The 27,349-nt window shown below is 37.4% G+C and overlaps 3 protein-coding genes and 1 pseudogene across 3 annotated transcripts; 3 read left to right on the top strand and 1 right to left on the bottom strand.

Annotated features, from left to right (window-relative positions):
• Window positions 1–655: 655 nt before the first annotated feature.
• On the top strand, window positions 656–2,660 carry LOC115986986 (putative lysozyme-like protein). The gene is made up of 3 exons (XM_031110424.1): window positions 656–1,063; window positions 1,326–1,390; window positions 1,570–2,660. Exons 1-3 carry the CDS (start codon window positions 935–937, stop codon window positions 2,336–2,338), a joined length of 963 nt encoding a protein of 320 aa, XP_030966284.1. The 5' UTR covers window positions 656–934; the 3' UTR covers window positions 2,339–2,660.
• Window positions 2,661–11,031: 8,371 nt separating this feature from the next.
• On the bottom strand, window positions 11,032–14,316 carry LOC115987755 (annotated as a pseudogene).
• A 7,834-nt stretch (window positions 14,317–22,150) lies between these two features.
• Window positions 22,151–23,005, top strand: LOC115985456. The gene has a single exon (XM_031108391.1). It carries the CDS (start codon window positions 22,151–22,153, stop codon window positions 23,003–23,005), a length of 855 nt encoding a protein of 284 aa, XP_030964251.1.
• A 6-nt stretch (window positions 23,006–23,011) lies between these two features.
• LOC115985455 lies at window positions 23,012–26,302 on the top strand. Its single transcript, XM_031108390.1, has 3 exons — window positions 23,012–23,326; window positions 23,552–25,479; window positions 25,651–26,302. Exons 1-3 carry the CDS (start codon window positions 23,012–23,014, stop codon window positions 26,300–26,302), a joined length of 2,895 nt encoding a protein of 964 aa, XP_030964250.1.
• Window positions 26,303–27,349: the final 1,047 nt, after the last annotated feature.

Below are 27,349 nucleotides of genomic sequence, written 5' to 3'. Positions count from 1 at the left end.
AAATCAGATGGGACGCATTGCCAAGTAAACTCATCCAACGCTTTCCATGTGGGCCAACTCTGTTTGCCACTTCCCTCTATCCTCGCGCGTAGGATTCACTCTCTCTTTCCCTCTATTCTAGGAAAGCCACACACCCAAAAATGTAATTAAAAAATAAAAAATAAAAATGAAAGTGTTAGGTTTCATGTGGATATTTTTAAACCTTTTAAAATATACAAACATATACCATTTTCCAAAAATACCCTTCACCCTAATTTTTATGATTTTTATGAGCATCAAAGCATCAAGTGATATGAAATGAAAATGGGCAATTTTGTTTGTTTGGTTTGGGCTCCATACAAAAGCCAAAAACACATTAAATATGAGATTTGAAACGCACCCACTCGATTCTTACTGTGGGATTGTCCCCACATGATCATTCAATTCTCCAATATATATAATTTTTTTTATAAATATATAAATAAATCTTTGGACAACTATCATGACGTGTAATAGCGGCAGCTTTTCTTTCTTTCTTTCTTTCGATTTTTTTTCCTACATAGCCCTCCTACGCACAAAACACAAACACAGAACCCGTAAATGATAGAAAAACCTAAGGGCAAAAATGTGAAAACGAAAAGATACAAAATCGAAAACATATGAAGGGCCGAGAAAGCAACAGAAAGTTAATAAGAAACCCTGATTATCGAGTTGTGTGAGAGATCTGCAAAAACCAAAAAAATAAGAGAGCCATCTCTCTTCCTCTCAAAAACCTCTTCACTCTTTTTCTCAGACACCAAACAAAAATAAAAATAAAAAACCTCCAAGAAAGTGAGAGAGCTACCAAATATAAATAAGCCCCTCATCTTTCTTTTGGATCTATATCTCTATCTTTTTCGAGCTCTTATTCTGTATTGGAAAAAAAAAAAAAAAAAAAAAAAAAGGAGAGAAAAATATGAGGATCCGCAAGAACGCGAAGCTCTCACCGCTCTGGTTCTCACACGCTTCAGCTCCCGAGTCTCTGCAGGCACACGTGTGCCAGCTCAACCAGTCTCCATGGGATGTGCTTCCTTTAACCCACCAGGTATTATTTTCTTTCACTTTCTTTCATTTTCTTTCGCAGATCTGCCAAAACCCTCTTTGTCTCTCTTCGCATTTTCCCTCTCCAACCTGCATTTTTTCTCTAGGGTTTTCTTTATTTGCCTCTTCGCCGCATTTAGGGTTCCCCTAAACCCTAAATTCTTTTACTTTTATCGTGTATTTAGCTCCAAACACCCGATTAGGTTAATGGGTTTTCCTCATTTTTTATTATTCTCTCTTATTATTATTCTGTTGGCTCCGCACAGTTCGAAGGAGATGATAGCCTCACTGGAAATGCGAGCCTCGGCGATTCTATTGGAGCTGTCGAGAGGTAACTGATAAACCCTTTTGACTATTCTTTCAATTCCGAATACTTTTATTTATCTTCCGGAGTTATTAGGGTTTATTTTTCCATTCCCAGTTCGAAAAATAGTTGTATCGTATGCGAGTAATTCTCCAAAATTTGTTGCTGGAAACGTGTACAAAATTAAGAATAGTTCGTGTGTGTAGTGTTGCGTCGATGATGGACGCGGTGGCAGCGAAAGCCGAAGATATGGTTCTGGCCGTAAACGATAACGATGTCGTCGAGAAGAAAGGCAGCAGAGCGTTGGACCAAAGGGCGAGAGAGAATGAATTCGGTGGGCATGGGTTTGAGAAAGCAGTAGCAGAGAAGAGAAGCTCATCGTGCTGCCAAAAGACCGATGGGAAGGGTTGGCAATGTAGGAACGAAGCGAAAGAAGGGCAATCTCTTTGTGAACACCACTTGAATCTTCTTAGGTCTTACAACACCGGCAATTCCAACAGCAGCAGTATCAGCTTCCGGAAATCCTCCGCGGCTGCGGCTGCTGCTGCTGCCGCAGCCGCCGGGGCGCGCCGCGCTAGAGCCCGCGCCGCGAAGAAGGGTTCCTCCTCCTCGGCCGCGGCCTCCAACCCTTACGAATTCTATTATTATTCAGGATTCGGCCCGTTATGGGGACGGAAAAGAGGCGATAGAAGCGGTGGCGGAGGCGGAGGAGGAGGAGGAGGCGAAGATGGGAACAAAAGCACTCATCAAGAAGCTGGTGCTGCCAAAGTTGTTGCTGCTGCTGAGAATGTGAATAATAATAATAATAATAGTGTTAGTGGTGCTACTCAAAGCTCTACTCCTTCCTCCTCTTCGCAATTTGATAATGAGGAATTCGATTATGTGGACGACGACGACGAGGACGATGGCGGTGATAGCGGCAAGAAGAGGATGAGGAAGCCCGTGAAAGCTCGATCGTTGAAGTCCTTAATGTAGGATAGTAATTTTAATTTGTTGGATTTATGTACATGAATGAATGTTTTGAGATTATCGTAAATTTGTGTGTGTGTTTTTTTTTTTTGGGGTTGAAGTACTAGTATTTTAGGGTTAAGGATTATTATTTTTTATATTTAGATTTGGTGTATTGGGTTTGTGTTTTGTTATGGGTGAAGTTAGTTTTTTCTTTCGTAACATGACAGTAGCAGTTTTGTTAGGGTGTGAGTCGGTTGGACCGAGGGGTTGGTGTTAGTCAATGTTTTGGAAAATGTAAGGGTGATTCAGTAATTTCAGGTGTTGCAAAATCCATGTTTTTTTTCAACGATATGCAATTTAGGTTCCGTGATGTGGCAGGACAATTCATTATTCTTCTCGTTGATTATTTATGCGAGTTTAGCTTTAGGGATAGGATATTAAATAAATATAAATAAAATAAAAGAAAATTAAGTACAAATTATTTGCATGCAGATATAACATGCTTGCGGTATTTTTCCACGTGGCAACCCTATTTTGAATGTGAGCCCATTGATTCGAGGCATTCACGGTTTTTTTTCATCTAGTTTTTTTGAACTTTGGTCGGCTACGAATATGTTTTTGTTAGGCACTCTTTTTAGTAAGCACCAAAATTAGGTTGTGAAATTCCTACCCTTTTTATTTTTAGTCCACCGTGTAGTTCAATAAAATTATTGTAGACTCTATTATATCATCAATAATTAATAGAAACAAAACTAATTTAGCTAAGAATTATTAGCTCAATTAGAACCGGTTGACACTTCAATAGAGATAGTTTGGGTTTAAATCCCCTCCTTCTCCCATCTATCGAACTATCCACATTAAAAATAAAAAAAATAAAAAAAAAAATAAAAAAAAAATCAACTTGGGATAGTTAATGTTTATATTCTTTAATTTGGTCCTCCAATTATGAAATCCTAGCTTTGCCCCTTCAATAGATCAATATTTGTGGGTTCCATATAATAGGATGGCTCTGTCATATTATGCACTACCAATATTACTTTGTTTTTGTGGGTTTCAGTTAGCTCAATGGTTAAAATCTCTGATGGTTGAATAAGAGATCTAAGATTCAATCTCTGCCTCCACCAAAAACTGATTGATGTCTTAGTTTGATGATAAAAAGTTATCATCAGAAACTCTCTCTAAAAAAAATATTACTTTGTTTTTGGTCAACATCTGAATATGTAAGCTTTTTTTTTTTTTTTTTTCCTTTAAAAGTAATGTTGCTTAGCAATAAATTTAAGGAAACAACAAAAATTCACAATTATTTTGTAACATTACCAAATTATCCTACCACCTCATATATAAACCCACCACAATTTCCGATATTTGAGGTAGTAGGATAATTTAATTAGATTATTGTAAAATTGTTGTAAATTTTAGTTCTCCAAAAGACTTCTTAAAGATATGAGATGGTGACGGAAAAGTGCACTCAACAAAAATGAGAAAATTCCTCAAAGATGCAAGATGTGATTTTGTCAATGCAAGTTTGCCAATGATTTAAGAAACTTGACATGAATAAACCAGTTGAGTTTGTTTGATATCATGTGACCTAGTTTAAATACATTAAACATGCTTTCGACAAAGATTCATTAGGCAATCTCCTATAGCCATTTACAAGTTCTTTTTAGAGATAATTTGATAGTTGGGGAAGGGAGGATTTGAACCTAAGATGTCTCTTTTGGAAATACCCAAAAGTGTCAATTGAACTATATGGCTCTTAATAATATCTATTTACAAGATAAATGGGGTTATTAGAAGTAAACTCATTCTTGTTGACCCATCAAAAAGGGGAAAAAAGATATTACTAAAACTCCTACACTATTGTGTCAAGTTTACTTCTAGTCTGGGTAAACACATTGACATTAATGCTACAACCACAAACCTACTTACAATAATTTTACAAATTATTGATGTGGCAAAATTCTTACTGATTCTCGTCTGAACTCACCATTGATATCACTTTGTAAATTTTTTTTTTGTTATTTTATCATTTTTTTCAATATCACTTATATGGAAAAATTTCTCAAAAGTTATTGCTTAAATGATATAAATCAATAGGATTCCAATTTGCTTCATGTGTTTAAGTACCATAATTGATTCTGATTCTCTTCTGGCCTGTTTGGATTCCTTAGATTTGGGTTTGGATTTGAGGGGGCTTAAATTCAAATCCTTTGTTTGGGAAGTTTAAAAAAGGTCAAGAATTTGGAATTGACAAATCCACCAAGAATTTTCAATATTTAAAATACTTGGATTTGAAATAACTTCTAAAATCAATGGATTTGAAATCCCTTAATTTCAAATCTATTAATGTCAAATCCAAATCCAAATCTAAGTTCCCAAACGCAACCTTCATGTTTTAAGTAACATAATCTAGGTATCGTATTTGAAATGATATTATCACATCAAAGTGCGCTGTATTGTCAAGTCAATTTTTTTATTATATTCTAAGATTTTTCAATGTCTCATCTAAAAAGCTTAAATACCAATAATATTCAATATAGTTTCACCAAATAATTAAAACCTTACAATGTGTAGTTGTCACGTTTAAATGAGAAAATCAGCTTTAAAAAAAGAAAAGACATGAAGATTAGTATCTAGCCGAGGTGAAATCAAGTCTAATATATATATATATATATATATATATACACACACACATATGCGTGGTAGAATTTCAATTTATAATGTCTGCTTCTTAATAATTGTTTTTTTTTTTTATCGGGCTGAAATACTAGTGCCAGCCCAATGTATAAGGCATGTAGGCAACCTTAAAAGACTCCCTAATTTTTACTAATAGAGATATAATTGTATCAATGGGCATATTAATTAAGTTCCAAATAATCACCAATAAATAAATAAATAAAAAAAGTAATTTTTTATCAAAGAAAAACCAAAAAAGGAAAAATCTTTTCTTTGGATGTGACAATGATTGTTCGTTTTTCTCAATTTTAGAATATAGAACTCATTAATCTCCACACACAAATGCTGAAAGAACTCATTAATCTCTCACTAATAAATAAATTTAAACTCAAATTTTATTTAGAGATATTAAATATATAATTTTATTAAAATTTTCAGTCATAATTTTGTCATTTGATTACCTCACTCAATAGATAGAGTTTATTTTAGTTATATAGCCATTGAGTAATACAATTGATTTGTTTTAATTCATAATTTAGCATTTAAAAAAAAATAGATTTTAAATGAAAAAAAAAAGTGTCAGAAGTTAAATAAATCTTTTATTAATATTCAAAATATAAGAATATGTCCCACTTAAAGTAGTCATTTTAGTACTCAAAAGGCCTTGAGCCGACTCTACAAGACACTTAATAGCTTTTAGTGTAGGAAGAGTTCAAATTCCAAATTTCTTTTCCAATGACAAAAAACTTATCAGTTAAACTAGCTGAAATCCACAAAGTCTAATTTTTTTACCAGCAAGAAGTTGAAAAATTCTAAGACCACATAAAATTGTACAACTTGTGCTACAACTGTCCACATTGTAAATTGTGAATGGTGGAGAAAAATGGTGGATCCATGTGAAAGTGACAAACAATCCGTCAGCCTATCACAATCTGACACGTAAAATAATTGTGACAATTTATATAATACTAAAAGTACTCATTAAGAAGTTTTGGATTTTCATTGTTAAATAGTCGCAGTCTCATATAAGAAGTTTTGGATAGTGGTCACACAAATTTTGAACCCCCCAGCTTTATGTTGGGGGACCTGAGGGTCACATGAAATTCCTCCCACGCTTCAAAGAGACGCAGAGACAAGGTATTTCCACGAGTTATAGATAATGCTGGGATGCAAATTAGAAAATTGCTAAAGTTTTTTTTTTTTTTTGAGAAGAAAAAAATTGCTAAAGTTGCTAAACTAGTTATACAAGTAATTAAAATCTGAATACTTTGAGAAAGTAGAAGAAGTTCAAATCACTATGATTGGGTAATGGATAAGAGGCTTATAAGTTCTGAAAAGGACATTTCTGAGTCCAACTTGTGGATCCAACTGGGTCTATGATCTCGACTTTCTAGTGATCTAAATTCTACTACCTACCAGGCCACCACCAAGCCGCAACATAAATCTAAGATGGAAAAAAAAAAAAATTAAAGGCGAATAATGCTATAAACACAACATTTTTTAGACAATACTATGGACACACCGGATTTTATGCTCAATTTTGACTATGAGAATCATACTAGCATGTTATGAAATTGAGTGTTTCTAAAATTATTGATATTTTTCTTAATCAATTTTACAATTATGTAGTTGGCAAGTTATTATTAATTTTCATATAGGTTCACAATTGATACCACTTAATTATAATTAATACATCATATATAAAAATCTTGACAACTTTTTTTACATTTATTGAGTTGACAAGTTTTTTTTTTATTCTTATCTAAACTCACTATTGACATTACTTTTTTTAGTTGCTATTAACAATCTGCCACATCAGCAGTTTTTGTATCTAGACTTTCATCTTTATTATTTCACTAGCAATAACTTGTCATATTAATAATTGTAAAATTTGTTGGGAATGTAAAAAATATCTCATTTTTATTACTCTTAAGGTGCATTTGGGATCTGCTTATTTTGCTAAAACTGAAAACTTTTTGCTAAAAGTACTGTAAATAAAGGTAAAAGTTAATTGAAATAATACAGTGGAACCCATGAATAATACCAAAAAGTGTAATGAGACTCATGAATAGTACCGAAAATAAGCTAAATAGTAAAATAAGTTGGTAAAAATAATCTTTGCCAAATGGACACTTATTAGTTTTTACTTTTTATATATATATATATATATATATATATCAGTCTTACCACTTCAAACCTCCATATATGCTAGGTGAATCTAACATAAAACTAAATAAATGGTTTTCTCTCTCTCCCTTTTATTTTTAGTTTTCACTTAGTGTCTGTTTGGTAAAAATTATTTTTGTCAAATTATTTTATTATTCAGTTTATTTTTACCACTATTTATGGGTTTCACAGTACTTTTTAGTACTATTCATGGGTTTTATTGTACTATTTCAGTTAACTTTTACCTTTATTTATAGTACTTTCAGTAAAAAGTTTTTAGTTTCAACAAAATAAACGAATCTCAGATAGATGGAGAGAGGAAGAAAAACTAAAGAGATTTTTTTTTTTTAATATCCGTAGCATTGGAGCAAAAATTTAGAAAAAGCCCTATGCAGTCATTGTCCCATAAAAGTCGAAGAAAAGTGTGTAGATTCCAAATAAAGCCGATTGGGAGAAAGCCAAGGTTTATTATAAAAAAGAAAGAATAAGCAAAAGCCCAAGTAACTTGCTTTTTGGCTGCTAAGAAGACAAATATATAAAGGATAGAAACTTTCATTATCTCACAAAATGTGTTTTTTCATTGAAACCAATACAAAAAACTAACCATATTTTCGCATATGAAAATGTGAAAGAATTCTAGCTGCACGCTTCTTCTAGGTGTTTCACAACCACACACGCTAGGATTGTTGATTTCTCTCTTTTTTTGTGTAAAAGATTGTTGTTTCTCTTTTTATTTATTTATTTGTTTTAAAAAAATAAGAAAACCTTTGTTTACTTTGTTTTCTTTGTGGCCCACTCATTTTAGTGTTTTGCCTTATTGATGACAACTAAAGCTTTGGTCATATGAAAATTGATTGGATTGAGAGCAAAAAATTACTTTTTCCATGATTTTTATTGTCTCCTTTTCAAATTCTAGCCAATGTACTCTAACCAGGTGCTAAACTCATTAGGCTTGAGTGCGTCTGGTAATTCAACAATCTAATGTGTGATTTCTTATTTTATTTGAAAAAAAGTATTGTGACCCATTATGACATCAAAGCCAACAGCATTTTTAGGTTAAATTAAGTGCACCCCATCTCATAATTTTTTCGATTTCACTTGTTTGCTTTGCCTTTTTTTTTTTTTTTTTTGCTTTAATTTATTGGTTTTTTAAATCCAAAGATTGATTAGACGGCAAAAAGTTTCTCATTTGCGGTAAAGCACCAAAGCTTATAGGAATAGGAGGTATTGAGAGGGATGATATATTTGGGTTTAGAGGATATACTTTGGAATAAGCAAGGATATTTAGTTCAAATCCAACAGTTTAATAGTTTAATGCCTCTTACGGTCATTTGATTGAAGAGGCAAATGATATAATAGCTACTTTTATTAGTATGTATATATGTGTGAAACTCATTTTTAGAAATTTGAACCTTAACTCTTATCCTCCTCTCTTCTCCCCATAAGAACTTTGAAATTGTAGAGTGATTTTCACATCAAAGGTGTGCGGTGTTCTCTACTCTAACAATTTGGAGGTGTAAACTTAGCCAAAACTAACTAGACTCATGTGGCAAGTTCTATTGGGCTGAAGCTAAATAACCAAACACTTGACAAATTATTATTACAAATTTTGATTAAATTAAGCTTGATATTTCACCAATAATAAAGTTAAATTTAGTCTTGGTTGGCTTTTCAATTATTCCTTTATTTTGGTGCTACATTCAACTTACTAAAATGATAAAGAGTTTGTAATTTAATATTTGTTCTTTACTTGTTTCTCACACTAAATATAATTAATATATTATCATTAACATATACTACTATTTTTAGGAAAATTAAATTAAATATTTAATATACTGCATATTTTTGTATTTTATGTACAATTTTCCATGTTATCTCGCAAACTAACTAGTACCTTTTACAAATTGAAATTCTGCCTTTTCTTTGTGAAATTTTATTTAAATTACAACTACAGTGACTGAATTTGGACTCGATTTCCTGCTAGTTGTACTGCGCATTTTAATCATTTACACAAAGTGTGACCACAAAATGGTTTGATACTTTGATCAGGCTTTTCAACCTCGGCTTATTTTCTCTATTTCATGTCATTAGGCTTCCATATCGTCCACCACAAATTCAATAAATCAAACCACCTAATTCAATAATGAGCAGAATTTTTGTTTTTCTAATTTTACTCTATTAGGAGAGTGAGATCTCTAATTTAAATCGCATCTCTTCTTTTTGTAAGAATAAGATGAAATGTGATGTCGTGAGTTAAAGATTCACTATTTATTAGATGTGCGATTAATTATAATTATGAATAAAAAAAGACAGATGATTCCAAGGCCAGTGTGACTTTCCTGGATCTCACGAAAATTGAGATCCCACAGGGGAATCTTTCAAATTTCCAGTAAAGGGTCGCCTTTATTAAGCCCGAAAGAACCCAAAAAAAGAAAAAAAGAAAAAAAAAAGAAAGTAAAGGTAGCCTTGTCATGAACTCTACGTAGTTGTAGGAGAAGGCTTTTTCACCTACACATGGTTGGTATGTTTGGTATTGAAAAGTGGCAATAAATTTTCCATTGAATGTTCCAACTTCCAATGAAGGATCACATATAAGCAAAAAATTAATAATGAGAAGCTGTTTATGTACTACAAGTTTTACTACATTATATTTATAAATGCGTCACAAATTATAAATACAATTCAAATATTTATTTACAAGATAATTAAAACCCGCCACCTAATTATATTCATTGTTACGTCAGTTTGAAAGCTCAGTATAGTAAAACTTGTAGTACTTTTATCATTTTCCTTCTTCCAAATATGTGAAGATTCTAGGCCCCAAAAAAGAAGGTCCTTTGGAAGATTTTGGTCTTGCTAGTTTCCTTCCTTTTTTTTTTCCCTTTTTATCCAGCACATGAACAGTGAATTTACTGTGCAGAGACAAAAATCACTGTTCATGCACTGTAACAGTACTGTTTATATACTGTAGCAGCACTATTCACGCATTTAAAAATATTAAAAATAGGTCACACAGTACTTTTCACACATTTAAAAATTATTTTGCTACAGTGTTTTCAATTTTCAGTTTTTAGTTTCAGCAACAATAAATTCAATCCAAACGGAAAAGGTTCCGTTTGGTTGGAATAGTAGAAAAATGAGGATAGAAAATGGTGGGAGAATAGAAAAGATTTTAATTTCTCTCATTTTGTTTAGTTGTGAGTGAAAAAGTTTAGAGATGGAAAAATGAGCTTGAATAAATTTACTTATATACCCTTATTAAAGAATGATGCCCAATTAAAACAAAAAAGTGACAAAAAAAAAAAAAGGAGGCAACTAGATGAAGTGCACATGGGCATTTTTGTCAATCAAGAGAAAATGCATCCCCACTCAGTTTTCTCCCCATTTTGGAGAGAAAATATTTTAGTGGGTTCAAGGAGAAAACACCTGGACCCCATCATTTATTTTCATTCCTCCCCAATCAAACACACTCCAAATTTTTTTTTTTTCCTGTTTTCTTTTTATTTCACCTCCAAACAAACACACTCTAAAACCAGAGACTCTTAACAATGTTAATATTTTTTTCAAAAGAAAACATTGTGAATTTGTTGGCAATCCAAGTCATGCTATATGTATGAAATGTAAATGTGAAATTTATCTCAAGGTGAGAGAGAATCATGCATATACTAATATCAGACAAGAAACACAGATACCAACACGCTTGCACTAACATTATACTATAGGAAGCACGCATACGCACATCAATATTACGCCAAAAAACCACCATTGCATGCATATACACACAATTCCTCGACTCAAAGGAGTCCATATATCAGTAAATAGAGGAGCCGTGGTGGTAGTTGCAAGAGCACCAATGTCACTTTAAGACACTGCATAGAGAATTACAGGCATCAAAATATGCAATAACTTCATCATCATATTCATCTAGAAGGAAATCGAAAATTACGTCTCTTTCCCTAAGTATTATTATAGATACAAAGGCCACGAGAGGAGGTCAATCACAATCGGTGGGACATAGAGGACTGTATAAATACTATTTTCGTCAGTAAAATTACATATTGATGCACAACCTTAAAATTATGTCAATTTTCAGAGCAATTTAAAAATAATTAATGTTGTCACATTTATAAAGCTCTATTATGAAATTTCAAGAAAATACCAGTTAAATTACTAAACACCTTCCATAGTTGTGCACGGTGCACCAGTGCCATTTTTGCAGATGTGCAACTCAGTGGCTGCTAAAAGCTCAGAATAGTGAGAGTTACACTTCATTCAAAATGAGGTAGGTTAGATTTGTTTTGAAAAAATGTCAGACATTTTTACCAAGTCAACACACAGGGATCTCACTGAAACAATTGAGTTAGAAATCTATAGGCTTTCTTAATATTCATATCAAAATCTTTATCTGGCCAGATACACATTAGTGGAGGAATATGCAACAAAGAGTAATCCAGAATTTTAGGTTAATGTGGTAAGATATGGAGCTAACTTGTATAAATAGGCAGCAATTCCTAAAATTATAGATAGGAGGATGATATCAATGCAAAAGTTACGGCTGGACCTCAGCTGAATAAAGTAGAAACACATACAAGAAGGATGTGAGGGGATGATATGAAAGGATGGATCATGGATAATCTAAATTTCAAATATGCACAAAATGTATATACCTGGGTTACAGTCTCCTTGAGTCTCACATTAGCACCTTTAAGGTCAGTGGTTGCTCTGTTGACCTGAGATGATGTCCAAATTTAGTCAATAATTCATTTTACAAATTTCATTTACACATATATATGTAAGGGGGGGAAATCTTTGGCAAATCCTTTGTAGAGTTTTCATATCACCTAGCCATTAACAAACTTAGATGGAGGACTATCTGATAGGTATTGCTGTAAGATTCTCCCAATAAGTCCTATACCTCCATGATAGATAATCAAGAAGACACTGGCAAAAAGAAAAGAAAAAAAATGATGGATTACCTAATCGTCTATTTCGTCCATCAATCATACTTGTCTGTCAAATTCCAGTACATCAAATTCACATTATAATAGGAACAAGAATTCAATTTACTCTATTCTTTCTATCACATTTGATGGAATCAAGCAGAGAAATACCTCATTCATGTCGTGTGCCATGTTTTTCAATGTGTCCAATCCTTCAGCTATAACATCCAATCCTTGATCCTATATGAATTCAAATTGATCTTACATGTAATGGTTGTATCACAGGCTACATAGAGAAGAAAAAAATGTGTTCCAACAACTCCAACGCATAATTCTGAATATTTCCCAGTTATTACTGGCTACTGCTAAATCCTTTACCCACCATCTTTGGCAGAATAACAATGGCACTGTTTATAATGAGCTCTTTAAAGAAATCAAAATCAAAGGTTTCTTTTTGGAGGGAGGCTTCATGTGAAAAATCCAAGAAATATCTAAAACCAGCTTCCAAATCAGGAAAATAAAAATGAAACAGAGTCATCGAGGTCAAATGCCTAGCTGCTAATAACAATAATGAGAGAACAGGTAGCTGAGCTCTCACAAGTACACAAACTCAAAAACCACTGCTTTATTTATACTTGCCTGCTTCATTCTCCGCATTTCATACTCCTGCTTAAACCGATCCGATTCTTTGGTTTGTTGAAAGTACTCATTATCAGATCTTCCATCTGGTATAATATGTGTTCAAGCTTAATCAGTTTATAATTATTACAGGTTTATAAGAACCCTGGTCAATAACTTAAATAAAGTAATACCTGAAGTTAGTCAATTTTGATTCCAGTATAAGAGGCAGAAGCTGTCCAACCACCAGTTTGTTTAGCTACACTAGTATTAGATCCATCAGGTATAGCTTCAATCCTCTCCTTCAGTGCAGAAACTAAATCATTTCTAGCCTCAAGCTCTTCTTCTTTTGACAGCCCTTGACCTACAAATAGTTTTAAACCTTAATAAGCATACCAAGAAGGGAAATGAATTAGAATCAGTAGCAAAAAGGGTAGTAGAGTCTAGCACAAGATGAAAAATAAATACTATAAATGAAAACAATATTTTGCTTTTGTTTAATCCAGGAAATACTCAAAAAATCATAGGGATAGCAATTTGAAGTCTTTTCCCGCATTTGAAAGCAGAAATTCCACCAATTTTAGCTCAACTAAGGTTAGAACTTAGAAGAGAAAATTTTGGAAATTGAACATGTTCTTAAGTGCCCCCTTGAATAAATGAAGAAAATTTAAATCAAAGTACAAGTTTAGGAAACTTATACCCTTTTCTACATTTTTCAGAAACAAAGCAATATAAAAAATAAATAAAAAATAAAAAAATAAAGAAAAAAAAGAAGACGGAACTTCATATCAACAATTAAACACATATACAGAGAGATACATAACATTAAAAAAAAAAAAATGTAAAAAGATAAACTAACCTTTTTAAGAGCAAGTCTCTGCAATTTAGGGAGCTCCCCAAGCAAACGAGCTTTGGTTAGCCTAATCTCTGCATTCAAAGCCACCACCGTAGCCCCGTTCTTCTCGTTGGCAGCCGCATCTGATTTCTACAAGATTAAATAAACATAAATATAACCAAAACGTAAAAAAAATTCTAAAAATAGAAAGCATATTAAATATAATCACAGCAAAAACCTTTACTCTATACTCAGCCTCCTACTAACACTTTTTCCTTAACAAATAAGTTAATCATTTAAAAAGTAATAAAACACAAAACATCAAAAAAGAAAAAAGTTCATACTTTTCTTCTTCTCCTTTCCCTTTCAATTTTCTTCACAGCAAAAGGTTCCCCACCCTAAAAATAAATAAAATAATAATAAAACACTAAACCAACATGCACCCTCTACAAAGAACATAAAACTGAAGATTCTATATTGGTTAACTTTTTTATTTTCTTGTCCTTTCTGATCAGTTTTTTTCTCAACAAAGAAGAAAAAGCATTCTTAAGACAAACCAACAAAGACCCTTTTCATCATCCAAGACCGCCATGAACACAGAGACAGAGACAGAGACAGACCTGGAAGGCAGCATCGGTGTCGGCCTCAACGACGCCGTATAAACGAGCAAAAGCATCATCCCCACCAGAAACAACGCTGGGGTCCTTGTCCTTGTGTTTATCTACGTCGTACTTCTCGTACTTCTTGCAAATCGCGTCAACTCGTGTTATCACACATCACACCCATTTCTCTCTCTCTCTCTCTCTCTCTCTCTCTGTGTGTGACAGTCTTTGAGTTACTCTTTTTGTGGGGTTACATTTACTACTACGTTCTGAGACGGAGACAGCGAAGAGACATAGGGAGAAGGTAGGGTTATGGTGATTCTAAGTTGTACGATAACTTATTGTATTGACTGTTTTGATTATTGTGGAAAGCTGGATCATGGGAATTTTTTAAGGATATTATCCTACGGTTGTTACGTGCTAATTCATGATTTGTTGAGATTATCAATACTTTGGGATTGGATGGAGAATACCAAAATTGGAATCTACGTCACGCCTAAGATTTTGCACCATCGCCCACGTAGAGGTAGGGCAACTGGTTGAAGATAATGCTATAACTATAAATTATTTTACAATATTTTTACTAGAGGTGAAGTTAGAATTTTTTATTTGTAGTGCCATATTTTGTCACTAATATTTTAGTCTCGAGTTAAGATAAACTATCACACATATGTCTAAATGTATATACACAAATATAAATATTAATATATTAATATTAAAGTATGTCATAATTTATAAATATAGTATGTATAAAATTAATAACTTTCACATATGTATATTTGCAAGATATTTTTTAGACGAATTTATCATCTTTTAAACTCCAATATTATATAAAAGCAATTTAATTTGATATTAAACATGTACAAAAAACAAATTAGAGAAAACAAAAAATATCTTGTCTCTATAACTATTAGACTAATTGACAAATTCTATTGGTTTTTAAGAGTATCATTGGACCAACTTAAACATTTGGGGAAGCAAACTTCTATTTTTGTAGCTAAATATTTAAACTTTTACTACTTATACATAATATAAAATAATTTTTTAAAATTTCGAGGGCAATCCCCCCTCCCCCCAAGCCTTGCTATAGCTCCACCCTTGATTTTTACAAATTATTGATGTAGCCATCTTTTTATTGGTTTTTATTTAGACTCGCTATTAATATTATTTTTTTATTTACCAATAATTACTCATCACATCAGCAATTTGTAAAATAATTTGTATTTCTAGCATTATTCATTGGTGGAAGATGATATTGCTTTTTCTTCTAGGGTTGTATAAATTGTCCGAGAAAACATCATTTTAGTTCTTACATTTTGAGGTTACAGTTAATTTATTCCTTATATTTTGGTAACAGTCAATTTAGTCTCTGTTATTTTCAACTTGCAACCAATTTAGTCTTTACCATTAACTCACTAAGTGTGCATTTGGCTCTAGTTTAAAAAATCAGCTTATTTTACTATTCAGCTTATTTTGCTACTATTCATAGGCCCACTGCACTTTTTGATACTATTCATGGGTCCCACCGTACTATTTCAACTAACTTTTACCTTTATCTATAGTACTTTCAGTAAAAATTTTCAATTTTCACCAAATAAGCGAATTCCAAATAGACCCTAACTACATTTTGAGGTCAAAGTAAATTTAGTCCCTATATTTTTTGTAGCAGTTAATTTATCCGTTATTTTCCACTTGCAACCAATTTAGTCTTTACCATTAACTTGCTAATGAAAAATGCATATATGACAAACGATTTGCACTGTTGGCATGCCTAGTATTAAACTACGTTTTATGATGACAAGCCTAAATTTTAGTGACCACATTAAAAGCCACGTCACCTTTTAAAATTTTTATTTTATTTTCTCGAGTTTTTTTTCTCGGTAACCAAACACACCGTCTCTTTCTTTGCAACTTTATTCTCTACATAAACAACAATTAATTGGGAAAGGACCTTTGATTATTTTATTAGTGCTACTACTATCAGATATCAACAATGATCCAAAAGATTCTTTCTTTTCTATAATGAATGTGAATTCTTTAATGAGGTTCTGAGAGCAAACGTGAAGTCCCCAAGATAATTTTTTTTTTAAACAAAAAATCATCATTTTGCTTCCCACAGTAGTTTATTAGAACTAGAAAGTAGATCTCTGTTTCTTGTGATGCTTTCAGAAATTAGAAGATTCAAAACTCAGAAAGGGTAGAGGAACCAAGAAACAAAAAGGAACAACCTCATATGTAATCAAACCCAGTTTATTCTTGGTAACCCCTTCTCATTCTTCTCTAGGACCATCCATTATGGATCTCATTCTTGAATAAACTTATCAAATAGTTGCAGCGAAGGGACAACGATCTTCTTGGCTGAATCGAAAAATAGCTGCTAAGAAAGCTTTTGGGACGAAGTCGATGATGGCTTCATGAATACTGTGTATGATCTGATTTTGCCGATAATTGGTGGAGGTGTTGAGTCTTTTTTGATAGCCATTGATGACCGAAGAGAAGAAGAGTAAAGTGAAAGAGAGTGAAAGCCATAAGAGAGGGAGAGAGAGAAGCTAAAGAGTAAAGAAATTGCAGAGATAGATAGAGAGAGTGTTTGGTAACTCAGAAATTATAATAAAGATATAAGAATAAAAAAAGAAATTTTTGTTTTGTTAAAAAAATTTGTAATAAAAATTTGGTAAAGAAAATAAAAGTAATTTTAAATGCTGATGTGACTACTAAAATTTAGATATGTCATCATATTATGTAAATAATATGGACCAATTGACTCCTACCAAAAATATAGGGATTAAATTGACAATGACCTCAAAATGTAGGGATCAAAATGATATTTTTGCCTAAATTGTGTCGACTCTATCATACTAAGGCATTGGCCTTTATTAAAGCATGATTTCATCTTACGAACATTCACATTTGGGTGCTACAAAGGTTAATATTTATCACTCCAAGAAGTTATTTTATCCTTAAACATACTATTTCACAACTCACACTACCTTTCATCTCTTATTCTTCACATCACAGCTAATAATATTTATTTATTTATTCATCTCTCTCTCTCTCTCTCTCTTTCTCTCTCTCCATTTAATTGATCAAATAGAAACCCATCCACCACTACAAACCCCCCCCCCCCCAAAAAAACCTAGCAACTCAACCACCACTGCCACCACAAGCCAAAATCAACCTAATTTTCATGACCCATAACCCAGAAAACCAGCGTTGTTGCCCTCATTATTGTCGTCCTCAAATCGAACTAGTAGCATATTGGTATCCTCAACTTAGTAGTAGATCCATTGTGACCCACGCATACCACAAGCCAAAATCAACCTAATTTTCATGACCCATAACCCAGAAAACCAGCGTTGTTGCCCTCATTATTGTCGTCCTCAAATCGAACCAGTAGCATATTGGCATCCTCAACTTAGTAGTAGATCCAGTGTGACCCATGCACACCAATCTCCACCATAACCCACATTGATCTCCATCATAGAGGCATTAGTGGTGTGAGAGAGAGAGAGAGAGAGAGAGAGAGAGAGAGAGAGAGAGAGAGAGAGAGAGAGAGAAGGACGAAAGAGAAAGGGACAAGAGAGTGAAAGTAAGATAAACAAAGAGAAGAGAGAATTAAAAACAAAAATATAAGTAGTAATTTACTATAGCAATTTAGTAATTTTTTTAACTTTATCAACTCGAGTGAAGCATGGTTTTTGTTACTTGGACTACTGTAGACATCTCATTTTGTACCCCTTACGACATGAACTCTCGTTCCCTAATGACGACATCACTTGAAAGACCAAGGATTGATTTAGAGTTTAATCTTGTGAATCTTTAGCTTGAAGGATATTTGGTGAAGAAAATAATGCAGGAAAACCCTAAGCACGTGTGCTGTTAAGAATGTGTACGTATATATCAAGCATGCACACGGATACCCCATGTAAGGAAAAAAATTTTGGATATAAAATCATATAGAGTGAATCACACATCGTTTGGGAGCCACCCTACACCCCTCTATGATCCCATAAAAAGGACCTAAAGGCTCTTTTACCAAAAAAAAGCCAAATGCACTAGAAAATAGTGAATCAAAGAGGTAGTTTTTATTCTAAAACATCCTCAAATTAAAGTTTACTTGGTTGAGACATATCTTGGTCTTAACCTTTGAGTTTTAATCTTACTCTTCTTGGTTTTGTTCTTGATTAGATTGACTGAAGGGAACATTCAAATCAAAACTCTAAAGAGTTCTAGCGTTGAGGTAAAGGTTCAAACTTTGTCTCTTCCTTTTCTTGTTGTTTGTTTGGGTTTTTTTTTTTTTTTTTTTTTGGTGTGTGTTTTATTTCTTTAATACCTTGTTTGTTAATTTAGGTTGTTTAGTTTTTATATATATTAGCAGCATGATAGGTCATTAGATTTATTGTTTTAATCTTCTGTTCTTGCATGTTCTAGGGTGGTGTTCTTGGGCTCGTATGTGTGTGCATGCATCATGCATGCCAAGGCATACTTGCATGCATGTGCACACATGCACATGGGGTGCGCAAGTGTTTGTTTCTGTTTAGTCAAGTTCTTGCATATTTAGAGTTTAGGTCAGTAGTAGAACATGTTTTGTTTGCTTAATCTCTATATTAGGGTTTACATGCTTTAGAGAATATAAACATGCATAGAACATGAACATGCATTGATGTATAGGTGTTGTGGTATAGTAAGGTAAGTGAAATAAGTCATGCATATGAATATGGACATGCATTTGGATTGTTTAACATGAGTTGATTGATGAACTTGATGATTGTGCTTGAATACTATGATGCCGTGCTTGAATACTATGATGCCATGCTTGGATGATTGAATATGTCTTGTTTAAAAATCATGACCACATGTTTATGCCTTATTGATGTCATTGCCTTATGACATGTATGTGGGATAATATGTTATGTTTGGATGTTAGATGCATGTTAAAGTGTGTGTGGCTATAAGATGAACATGTTAGAGGACCCTTTGATGGGATTAGAATTTGGAACACAATGAGTAGAGACCGACCCACAAGTCGAGTAGGGTTGGGTGCCTAACACCTTCCCATTCCCATACCTAAACTCCGGACATGTGCCCTGGTAAGATCAATCATTCACATAAGGATGCTATAAATATGGTTCTTGGATCTAATCTAGGTGGCAAGTCCATTTACACCCTCTACCAAGTCTATCCTAGGCCGAGACGTACATCCCACGATTGGAGAACACTTCAAACTCATCACAGGGCGCTTGCAGCCATAACTACTAAAATATCATTTTTGGTAATTTAGCACCCCAATTTAAATGCTCTAAGGGATTCAAGTGAAAATTCAATTGTAATAGTATATATTATGGTGTTTTATATATGTGATTTGAATCACACCTCTCCTTCCCCATTGTAACTATCTACCGGTCAAAAAATCTTCATATTACGATTGGCAAAAAAAAAAAAAAAATGTCATACTATGTTCCCAAAACAAATAGAAAATATTATAAATTTATAAACCAAATTTTCCTTGACACATGATCTTTAATGACAAAATAACTATATATGTGAAATTTGAAGAAATTTGAACTTGTGATCAAATAAATTCTATGAGCGCTAGCACCTTTCTTAGGTCCCAACTAGAATAGTGGGTCAGCCTAACGAGATATGTATCGCTTTAGTGTCTAACTTAAGGATAGGGCGGAAAATGAGTCATCACCAAGTTATATATCCATGAACCACTTTAGACCCTACATATGAAGGTCTACATGGCGCATACTAAGTATAAAGTTAGGGTACATTATTGGCAGTGGCGACTCTAGGATTTTTTTCTAGGGGGAACAATAAGAAGATATGTCTTAGATAAAATATAAATCTTACGGCCTAAATGACTTTCTTATTACAAATTTGTCTATAGTATGTACTAGTAATAGAATAAAAAATAAACCATAGGTTCATTTGACATATTTTTCTTAATATAATGAACATGTTAATTGTTGTTATTAAGTGAATTTTAATTATTACTGCTTAAAATAATTTTATTTATTACTTTATGATGATTATTGTGGGGGTAAAAGTTCATCAGTCAACGGTGGGCCTTGGCACCCATGCGGGGCCCAATCATGACAAGAAGTGAGGACATGGCTAGAGGACTTCCAGCCCAACCCTGTTGGGCCGGGCCGGGCCTGTTTAAGAGGCGTCCGAGGAGGAATGTCTCCTCGGACGCATCAAATGGGAATCCAACGCACACCCTTCACATAGTGGGAAATCGTCCCAGATCGAAGGAAAATGCTCGATGCGCAGGGGGGCAACCACAACTGCCGCATTAAATGCGAGAAAGCTACTTTTCCAGCTGCATTAATGTGGAGAGGACAGGAGAACAATATTATCTTGGCCAGTGCAACTCACAGAAAAGGAGGATGATGTCCTATGGGACAGGCACTCAAGTAGAGGCCTAGATGATCAACAAGTGTAGGGCCATTATCATCCGAAGGATGCTATATAAGAGAAGAAAACCCCCATGACCAGGGGATGGGAAGCCAGAGAGCAAAAAAGTAAGGAAAAGAGAGAGAAGAAGAAGAAGTTCTGTAAGAAAAGCCTGAGTTGTCGTTCCATGAACTGTTATCCCAGGAATCCTAATGAAGCGTTCCCACGTTCAAATGGTTGCATGGCTTACTAACCATTACGTGCACTCTGTCTTGACCTAGTTCTTCGACCCACTCTCTACAAATTCATTGTTGAGGGTCTTCTGGGCCAGAATTGCCTGCTCACTGGGCCTGGGCCCCAAAATCCGCCCTTACAATTGGCGCCGTCTGTGGGGAGAATTTGCGTCTCGACAAGTGAACAGTAAGAAATGGAAGGATCAGGCTTGCGCCAAACCGGACATGCAGATTCTCAACGGCAGGACAATTTTTTAAATGTCGAACGAAGGAACGACCAAGATAACCAACGAGAGGGAAGCATGAACACCTCTCATACGAGTAAAAGTCGTTCAAAGGGGAAGGATCATGCAACCCGTGAGAAAGACGATCGAAGGGCTTTACGAAAAGAGATTGACGACTTGAAGAAAAAGCTGCACCGAGCATAGCAGAAACGTCCTTTACCCTCCTCGGGCTCTAGCAGTGGCGAGGATAATGAATACCGGCGAAGATCAAGAACCCCTCCGAGCGAGACCTTTTCCTACGAGGAAGAGAGACCTCGTAAACGCAGCCACAAAAGCCCATCTTACCAAGGCCTGGCCAACGATGCCATGAGTAAGGCCCTGGATCGCATCTCCCAGTCGCCGTTTACACGTAGAATAGAGAGGGCAGTGCTTCCTCGGTGATTCCATCAACCGACATTTGCCATATACAATGGTCGGTCCGACCCAGTGGAGCATGTGAGCCAATTCAATCAAAGGATGGCCGTCCACACCAGGGATAAGGCGTTAATGTGTAGGATATTCCCATCTAGTTTGGGACCCATGGCGATGAGATGGTTCGATTCCCTCCAGCCAAATTCCATAGATTCCTTTAAGCAGCTGACGCAGGCTTTTGGTTCCTGTTTTATCACCAGTACTAGAGTCCCTCGGCCCCTCGATTCCCTCCTATCCCTGTCCATGCGAGAAGGAGAGATGCTGAAGGCCTACTCGGATAGATACTGGGAAATGTACAACGAGATCGAAGGGAAAAATGAGGATGTCGCCATCAGCGCGTTCAAAAGGGGCTTGCCGACAGAGCATGGCTTAAGAAAGTCCCTCACTGGAAAGCCAGTCACCAGCGTGCGCCAGCTCATGGACCGAATTGACAAGTATAAAAGGGTCGAGGAGGATCAGCAGATGGGGAAGGGTAAAGCGAAGGTCGTCCCTCAGGAGAGGAGGGACTTCAGGTCGGAACGGTTTAACAACAGTAACAAGCCGAGAAGGGATTATATAGAGCAATCTGGATCTACTAGGGCTCAGACAGTCCATGCTGTGTTCCGGGAACCTCTCCACAAAATCCTAGAGAAGGTGAAGTATGAGCCTTTCTTTTAGTGGCCGAACAAGATGGCTGGCGATCCTTTGAAGCGTAATCAGAACCTATATTACGCATACCATCAGGAACCCGGTCACACTACTGATGATTGTAGGAACCTGAAGAACTATTTAGACAGGCTCGTCCGAGAAGGGAAGCTGAGACATCTGCTGCATCGCTCGGAAGGATGGCAGGAACCATCAAACAATGAAACCAGACAAAGTGCGTTGAGGCCACCCATTGGCACAATTAATGTCATTCTCGCCGCACCTGGAAGGACAGGCCCTGTCCCCTTCAGGGTAATGTCAGTGAGCAATCTCCCGACTAAGCCAGAAGACAGGGAACCCAAGAGGGTTAGAGTGAGCGCCACGCCATTGATTGGGTTCACGGAGGAAGACAAACAAGGGACTATCCAACCCCATGATGATGCCTTGGTCGTGACGCTCAGGATAGGAGGTTATGACGTCGAAAGGGTGTTAGTTGATCAGGGCAGCACGGTGGAGATAATGTACCCTGATTTGTATAAGGGAATGAACTTGAAGCAGGAAGACCTGTTACCATACGATTCCCCCCTGCTTAGCTTTGAAGGAAAGGTAGTCATCCCGAAAGGCATGATTAGGTTGCCTGTGCAAACAGACTCGGAGGTGGTAGAAGTAAACTTCATTGTCGTAGATGCATATTCCCCTTACACAGCCATCGTGGCCCGGTCGTGGCTTCATACCCTAGGGGTTGTGTCATCAACCTTGCACCAAAAGGTGAAGTATCCATCGGGAGGTCAGATCAAAGAGATAATAGGGAACCAGGGAGTTGCTAGGCAATGCATGGTGTCGGCAATCTTGCGGCGGCAGGATCGCGTAACTTCCACGTCGGCCGAAAGCGGCTTATAGCAATTAATGACTACGGTCCCAACTGCGGGAAGTGGAGGACCAGCCATGGATGCGAATTGTGAGGAGTTGGAGAAAGTACTTGTCGGATCTGACCCGGAGAGATTTTTTCAAATTGGCTCGGAATTGCCGCCCCAAGAGAAGTCAGCACTGACTGCCTTCCTCCGACAGAATTTAGACATGTTTGCTTGGGACCCCTATGAGGCCCCCGGGGTCGACCCAGATTTCATCTGCCACCGCCTTAATGTGAACCCAGCCATAACACCTAAGAGGCAAGCTCCTCGACGACCATCGAAAGAACATACTGACGCTGTGATAGAAGAGGTTACGAGATTGAAGAAAGCAGGGGCTATCAAAGAGGTCTTCTATCCCGAGTGGTTAGCCAACACGGTGGTGGTAAGGAAGAAGAGCGGGAAATGATGGGTCTGCGTAGACTTCACCGACCTAAACAAGGCATGCCCAAAGGATCCCTTCTCTATGCCCCGGATAGACCGGTTAGTAGATTCGACTGTCGGACATCCTAGAATGAGCTTTCTAGACGCTTTTCAGGGCTACCACCAGATACCCTTGGCCGCCGAAGACCAGGAGAAGACTGCTTTTGTCACTCCCGTTAGGAATTATCATTATAAAGTGATGCCCTTCGGCCTAAAAAATGCCGGGTCAACCTATCAGAGGATGATGACCAAGATGTTTGAACATCAGATGGGTAAAAACATTGAAGTGTACATAGACGACACGGTGGTTAAAAGTAAGCTGGCCCCTAACCATATTGATGATCTCGGGGACGTTTTTCAAGTACTAAGAAAGTATAAACTACGGCTGAATGCGACCAAATGTTCTTTTGGAGTGGGATCTGGAAAGTTCTTGGGCTATATGGTGACTCACAGAGGTATTGAGGCCAACCCTGACCAAATAAGAGCCATCCATAACTTGCAGCCTCCTCGGAACCCTAAGGAAGTACAGAAGCTTACTGGTATGATAGCAGCGCTAAACCGTTTCATCTCGCACTCAGCAGATAGATGCAGGCCATTTTTTCTCCTACTGCACAAGTGGAAAGGATTTGAGTGGAATGAGGAATGCGCTACGGCTTTCCAACAGCTAAAGGAATACCTCGCCCAGCCACCGATTATGTCCAGTCCCGAGGCCGACGAGGTTTTGTTTGCCTACATAGCAGTGGCTCCACATGCAGTAAGCCTGGAGCTGATCCGAGAAGACAACGGCACGCAACGCCCCGTCTATTACGTTAGCAAATCGTTGCAGGAGGCAGAAACCCGTTACCTTCCCCTCGAAAAGGCTATCCTGGCCATCGTACAGGCCACGAGAAAGCTGCCCCACTACTTTCAAGCACACACGATTGTGGTGTTAACTCAACTCCCCTTAAAATCCATCCTACGCAGCGCAGATTACACAAGTAGAATTGCAAAATGGGGAACTATTTTGGGCGCCTTTGACATTAGATACATGCCTTGCACCGCTATAAAGGGCCAGGTCCTCGCCGACCTGGTGGCAGAGTTTGCAGAGCCTGCATCAGAGGGAAAGGAAGTGTCGGTCTTACTGGGGGCTGGTGAGCGGGTGAGCAACACAGTTTCCCCGCATGGGCTCGCTTGGTGGAAAGCATACATTGATGGCGCATCAAACCAAAGGGGCTCAGGGTTAGGGCTTGTCCTGCTCTCACCTGAAGGGATAACCATAGAGAAGTCATTGAGACTCAGTTTTTCAGCCACAAATAACGAAGCCGAATATGAGGCGCTATTGGAAGGGATGGGAATGGTCCGGAAAATGGGGGGGGGGGAATCCGTAGACATGTTCTCGGACTCAAGACTTATTGTGGGGCAGGTAAATGGAGACATGGAGGCAAAGGACGAAAGAATGCAAGAGTATCTTGTTCGGGTTAAGCACCTGCAGACCCAATTTCATCACTTCCGCTTGACGCACGTACCCAGAAGTGGGAACACTCATGCTGATTCTCTTGCGACGTTGGCTACCTCCTCGGCTCAACCCCTACCTCGAGTCATTTTGGTAGAAGAGGTCCTCCGTCCATCAGCAGAAAAGGCCAATGGGAATGGAATACATAACATCAGGGCAGGACCGAGCTGGATGGACCCTATCGTTCTATACTTAAAGCATGACACCTTGCCAGACGATAAGGTTGAGGCTAGCAAAATCAAGAGAAAGGCTACCCGATTCTGGTTATCGGAGGACTCCAAGCTTTACAGACGCTCGTTTTCAGGGCCGTACTTGCTATGCGTGCACCCAGAGGCTGCAGAACTCATCTTGGAGGAGTTACATGAAGGAATTTGCGGAAGTCACATGGGGGGTAGGTCTTTGTCTCACAGAGCCTTAACGCAGGGTTATTGGTGGCCGAGCATGAAAAAGGAAGCCATGGATTACGTCAAGAAGTATGACCAATGCCAGAGATTCGCTCCGAGCATACACCAGCCTGGTGGAGAGCTAAACCCGATGTCCAGTCCCTGGCTGTTTGCATAATGGGGCCTAGATATACTCGGTCCATTCCTCAAGGCAACAGGGAATAGAAGATTTCTTCTCGTCGGCACCGACTACTTCACCAAATGGGTAGAGGCCGAGGCGCTGGCAAACATTAGGGACGTCGATGTCAAGAAGTTTCTCTGGAAGAATATAGTAACCAGGTTTGGCACCCCGCACACCCTGGTGTCAGACAACGGGCTCCAGTTTGATAGCAAAACCTTCAGAGGGTACTGTAGCGAGCTGGGAATTGTTAACCGGTATTCCACGCCAGCTTACCCCCAGAGTAATGGCCAAGCAGAAGCCGTCAACAAGACCATATTGAACGGACTGAAAAAGAGACTAGATGACTCAAAAGGAAGATGGGTAGAAGAGTTAGCCCATGTCTTATGGACATACCGCACCACGCCTCGTAAGTCCACTGGGGAAACCCCTTTTTCAATGACCTATGGAGCCGAGGCTATCATTCCACTGGAGGTGAACTTCCCAACCCAGAGGACCACCACCTTTTGTCCCGCTACCAATGACAAACTTCTAGAAAAAAGCTTGGATCTCATCGACGAAAGAAAGGAAGGCGCGATGGTCCACCTAGCTAACTATCAGCAGAAGCTCAAGCAAGGCTACGATGCCAAGGTGAAGCCCAGGTCATTGGTGCCTGGAGATCTAGTACTGAGGAAAGTCTTGGGCAATGCGAGGAACCCCTCATGGGGGAAGCTCGGACCAAACCGGGAGGGACCATACCGCATCACTTCTGTAGCTGGCGTAGGAGCCTACTATTTAGAAGACTTGGATGAACGTGTAGTCCCACGCCCTTGAAATGTAAGCAACCTGAAAAGATACTGTTATTAATGAAAGATGAAATATTTGATGCCGTATTGCTGTGCAGTTACTTGACCAAGAGTTAAACAGAACCCAAGTCCTGCCTGGCTCCCTGGACCACAGGCTTGGGGGAAATTAACTGCAAAATGGTTCTCACCCAGAGTTAAACAGAACCCAAGTCCTGCCTGACTCCCCAGACCACAGGCTTGGGGGAAATTAACTGTAAAATGGTTCTTACCAAGAGTTAAACAGAACCCAAGTCCTGCCTGGCTCCTCGGACCACAGGCTTGGGGGATTAACTGCAAAATAGTTCTTACCAAGAGTTAAACAGAACCCAAGTCCTGCCTAGCTCCTAGGACCACAGGCTTGGGGGAAATTAACTGCAAAATGGTTCTCACCCAGAGTTAAACAGAACCCAAGTCCTGCCTGGCTCCCCAGACCATAGGCTTGGGGGAAATTAACTGTAAAATGGTTCTTACCAAGAGTTAAACAGAACCCAAGTCCTGCCTGGCTTCTCGGACCACAGGCTTGGGGGAAATTAACTGCAAAATGGTTCTCACCCAGAGTTAAACAGAACCCAAGTCCAGCCTGGCTCCTCGGACCACAGGCTTGGGGGAAATTAACTGTAAAATGGTTCTCACCCAGAGTTAAACAGAACCCAAGTCCTGCCTGGCTCCTCGGACCACAGGCTTGGGGGAAATTAACTGCAAAATGGTTCTCACCGAGAGTTAAACAGAACCCAAGTCCTGCATGGATCCTTGGACCAAAGACTTGGGGGAAATTAACAATTAAGCTATTCTTTGCCCAGTGTTAGACAGAACCCAGGTCTTGCACGGCTTCTCGGCCGCAGACTTGAGGGAAATAACCGCGACATTGTTTTCCCTAAGTGTTAAATAGGGCCCAAATCCTGACTGGCTCTTCGGACCAGGGGCTTGGAGAAAATAAGGTTCGCAGCCAATACACCTAATTATTAACTATCGTTCCATTCACGTATTCATTTACTTACGCTCGGTTGTCAACAGTTAGCGATGGAATAGGCATCCA

Source organism: Quercus lobata, chromosome 4, assembly GCF_001633185.2.
Source record: "Quercus lobata isolate SW786 chromosome 4, ValleyOak3.0 Primary Assembly, whole genome shotgun sequence".
Taxonomy (NCBI): Eukaryota; Viridiplantae; Streptophyta; class Magnoliopsida; order Fagales; family Fagaceae; genus Quercus; species Quercus lobata.
The sequence above is the reverse complement of the archived record's forward strand: the minus strand, read 5'-3'. Positions and strand labels throughout refer to the sequence as shown.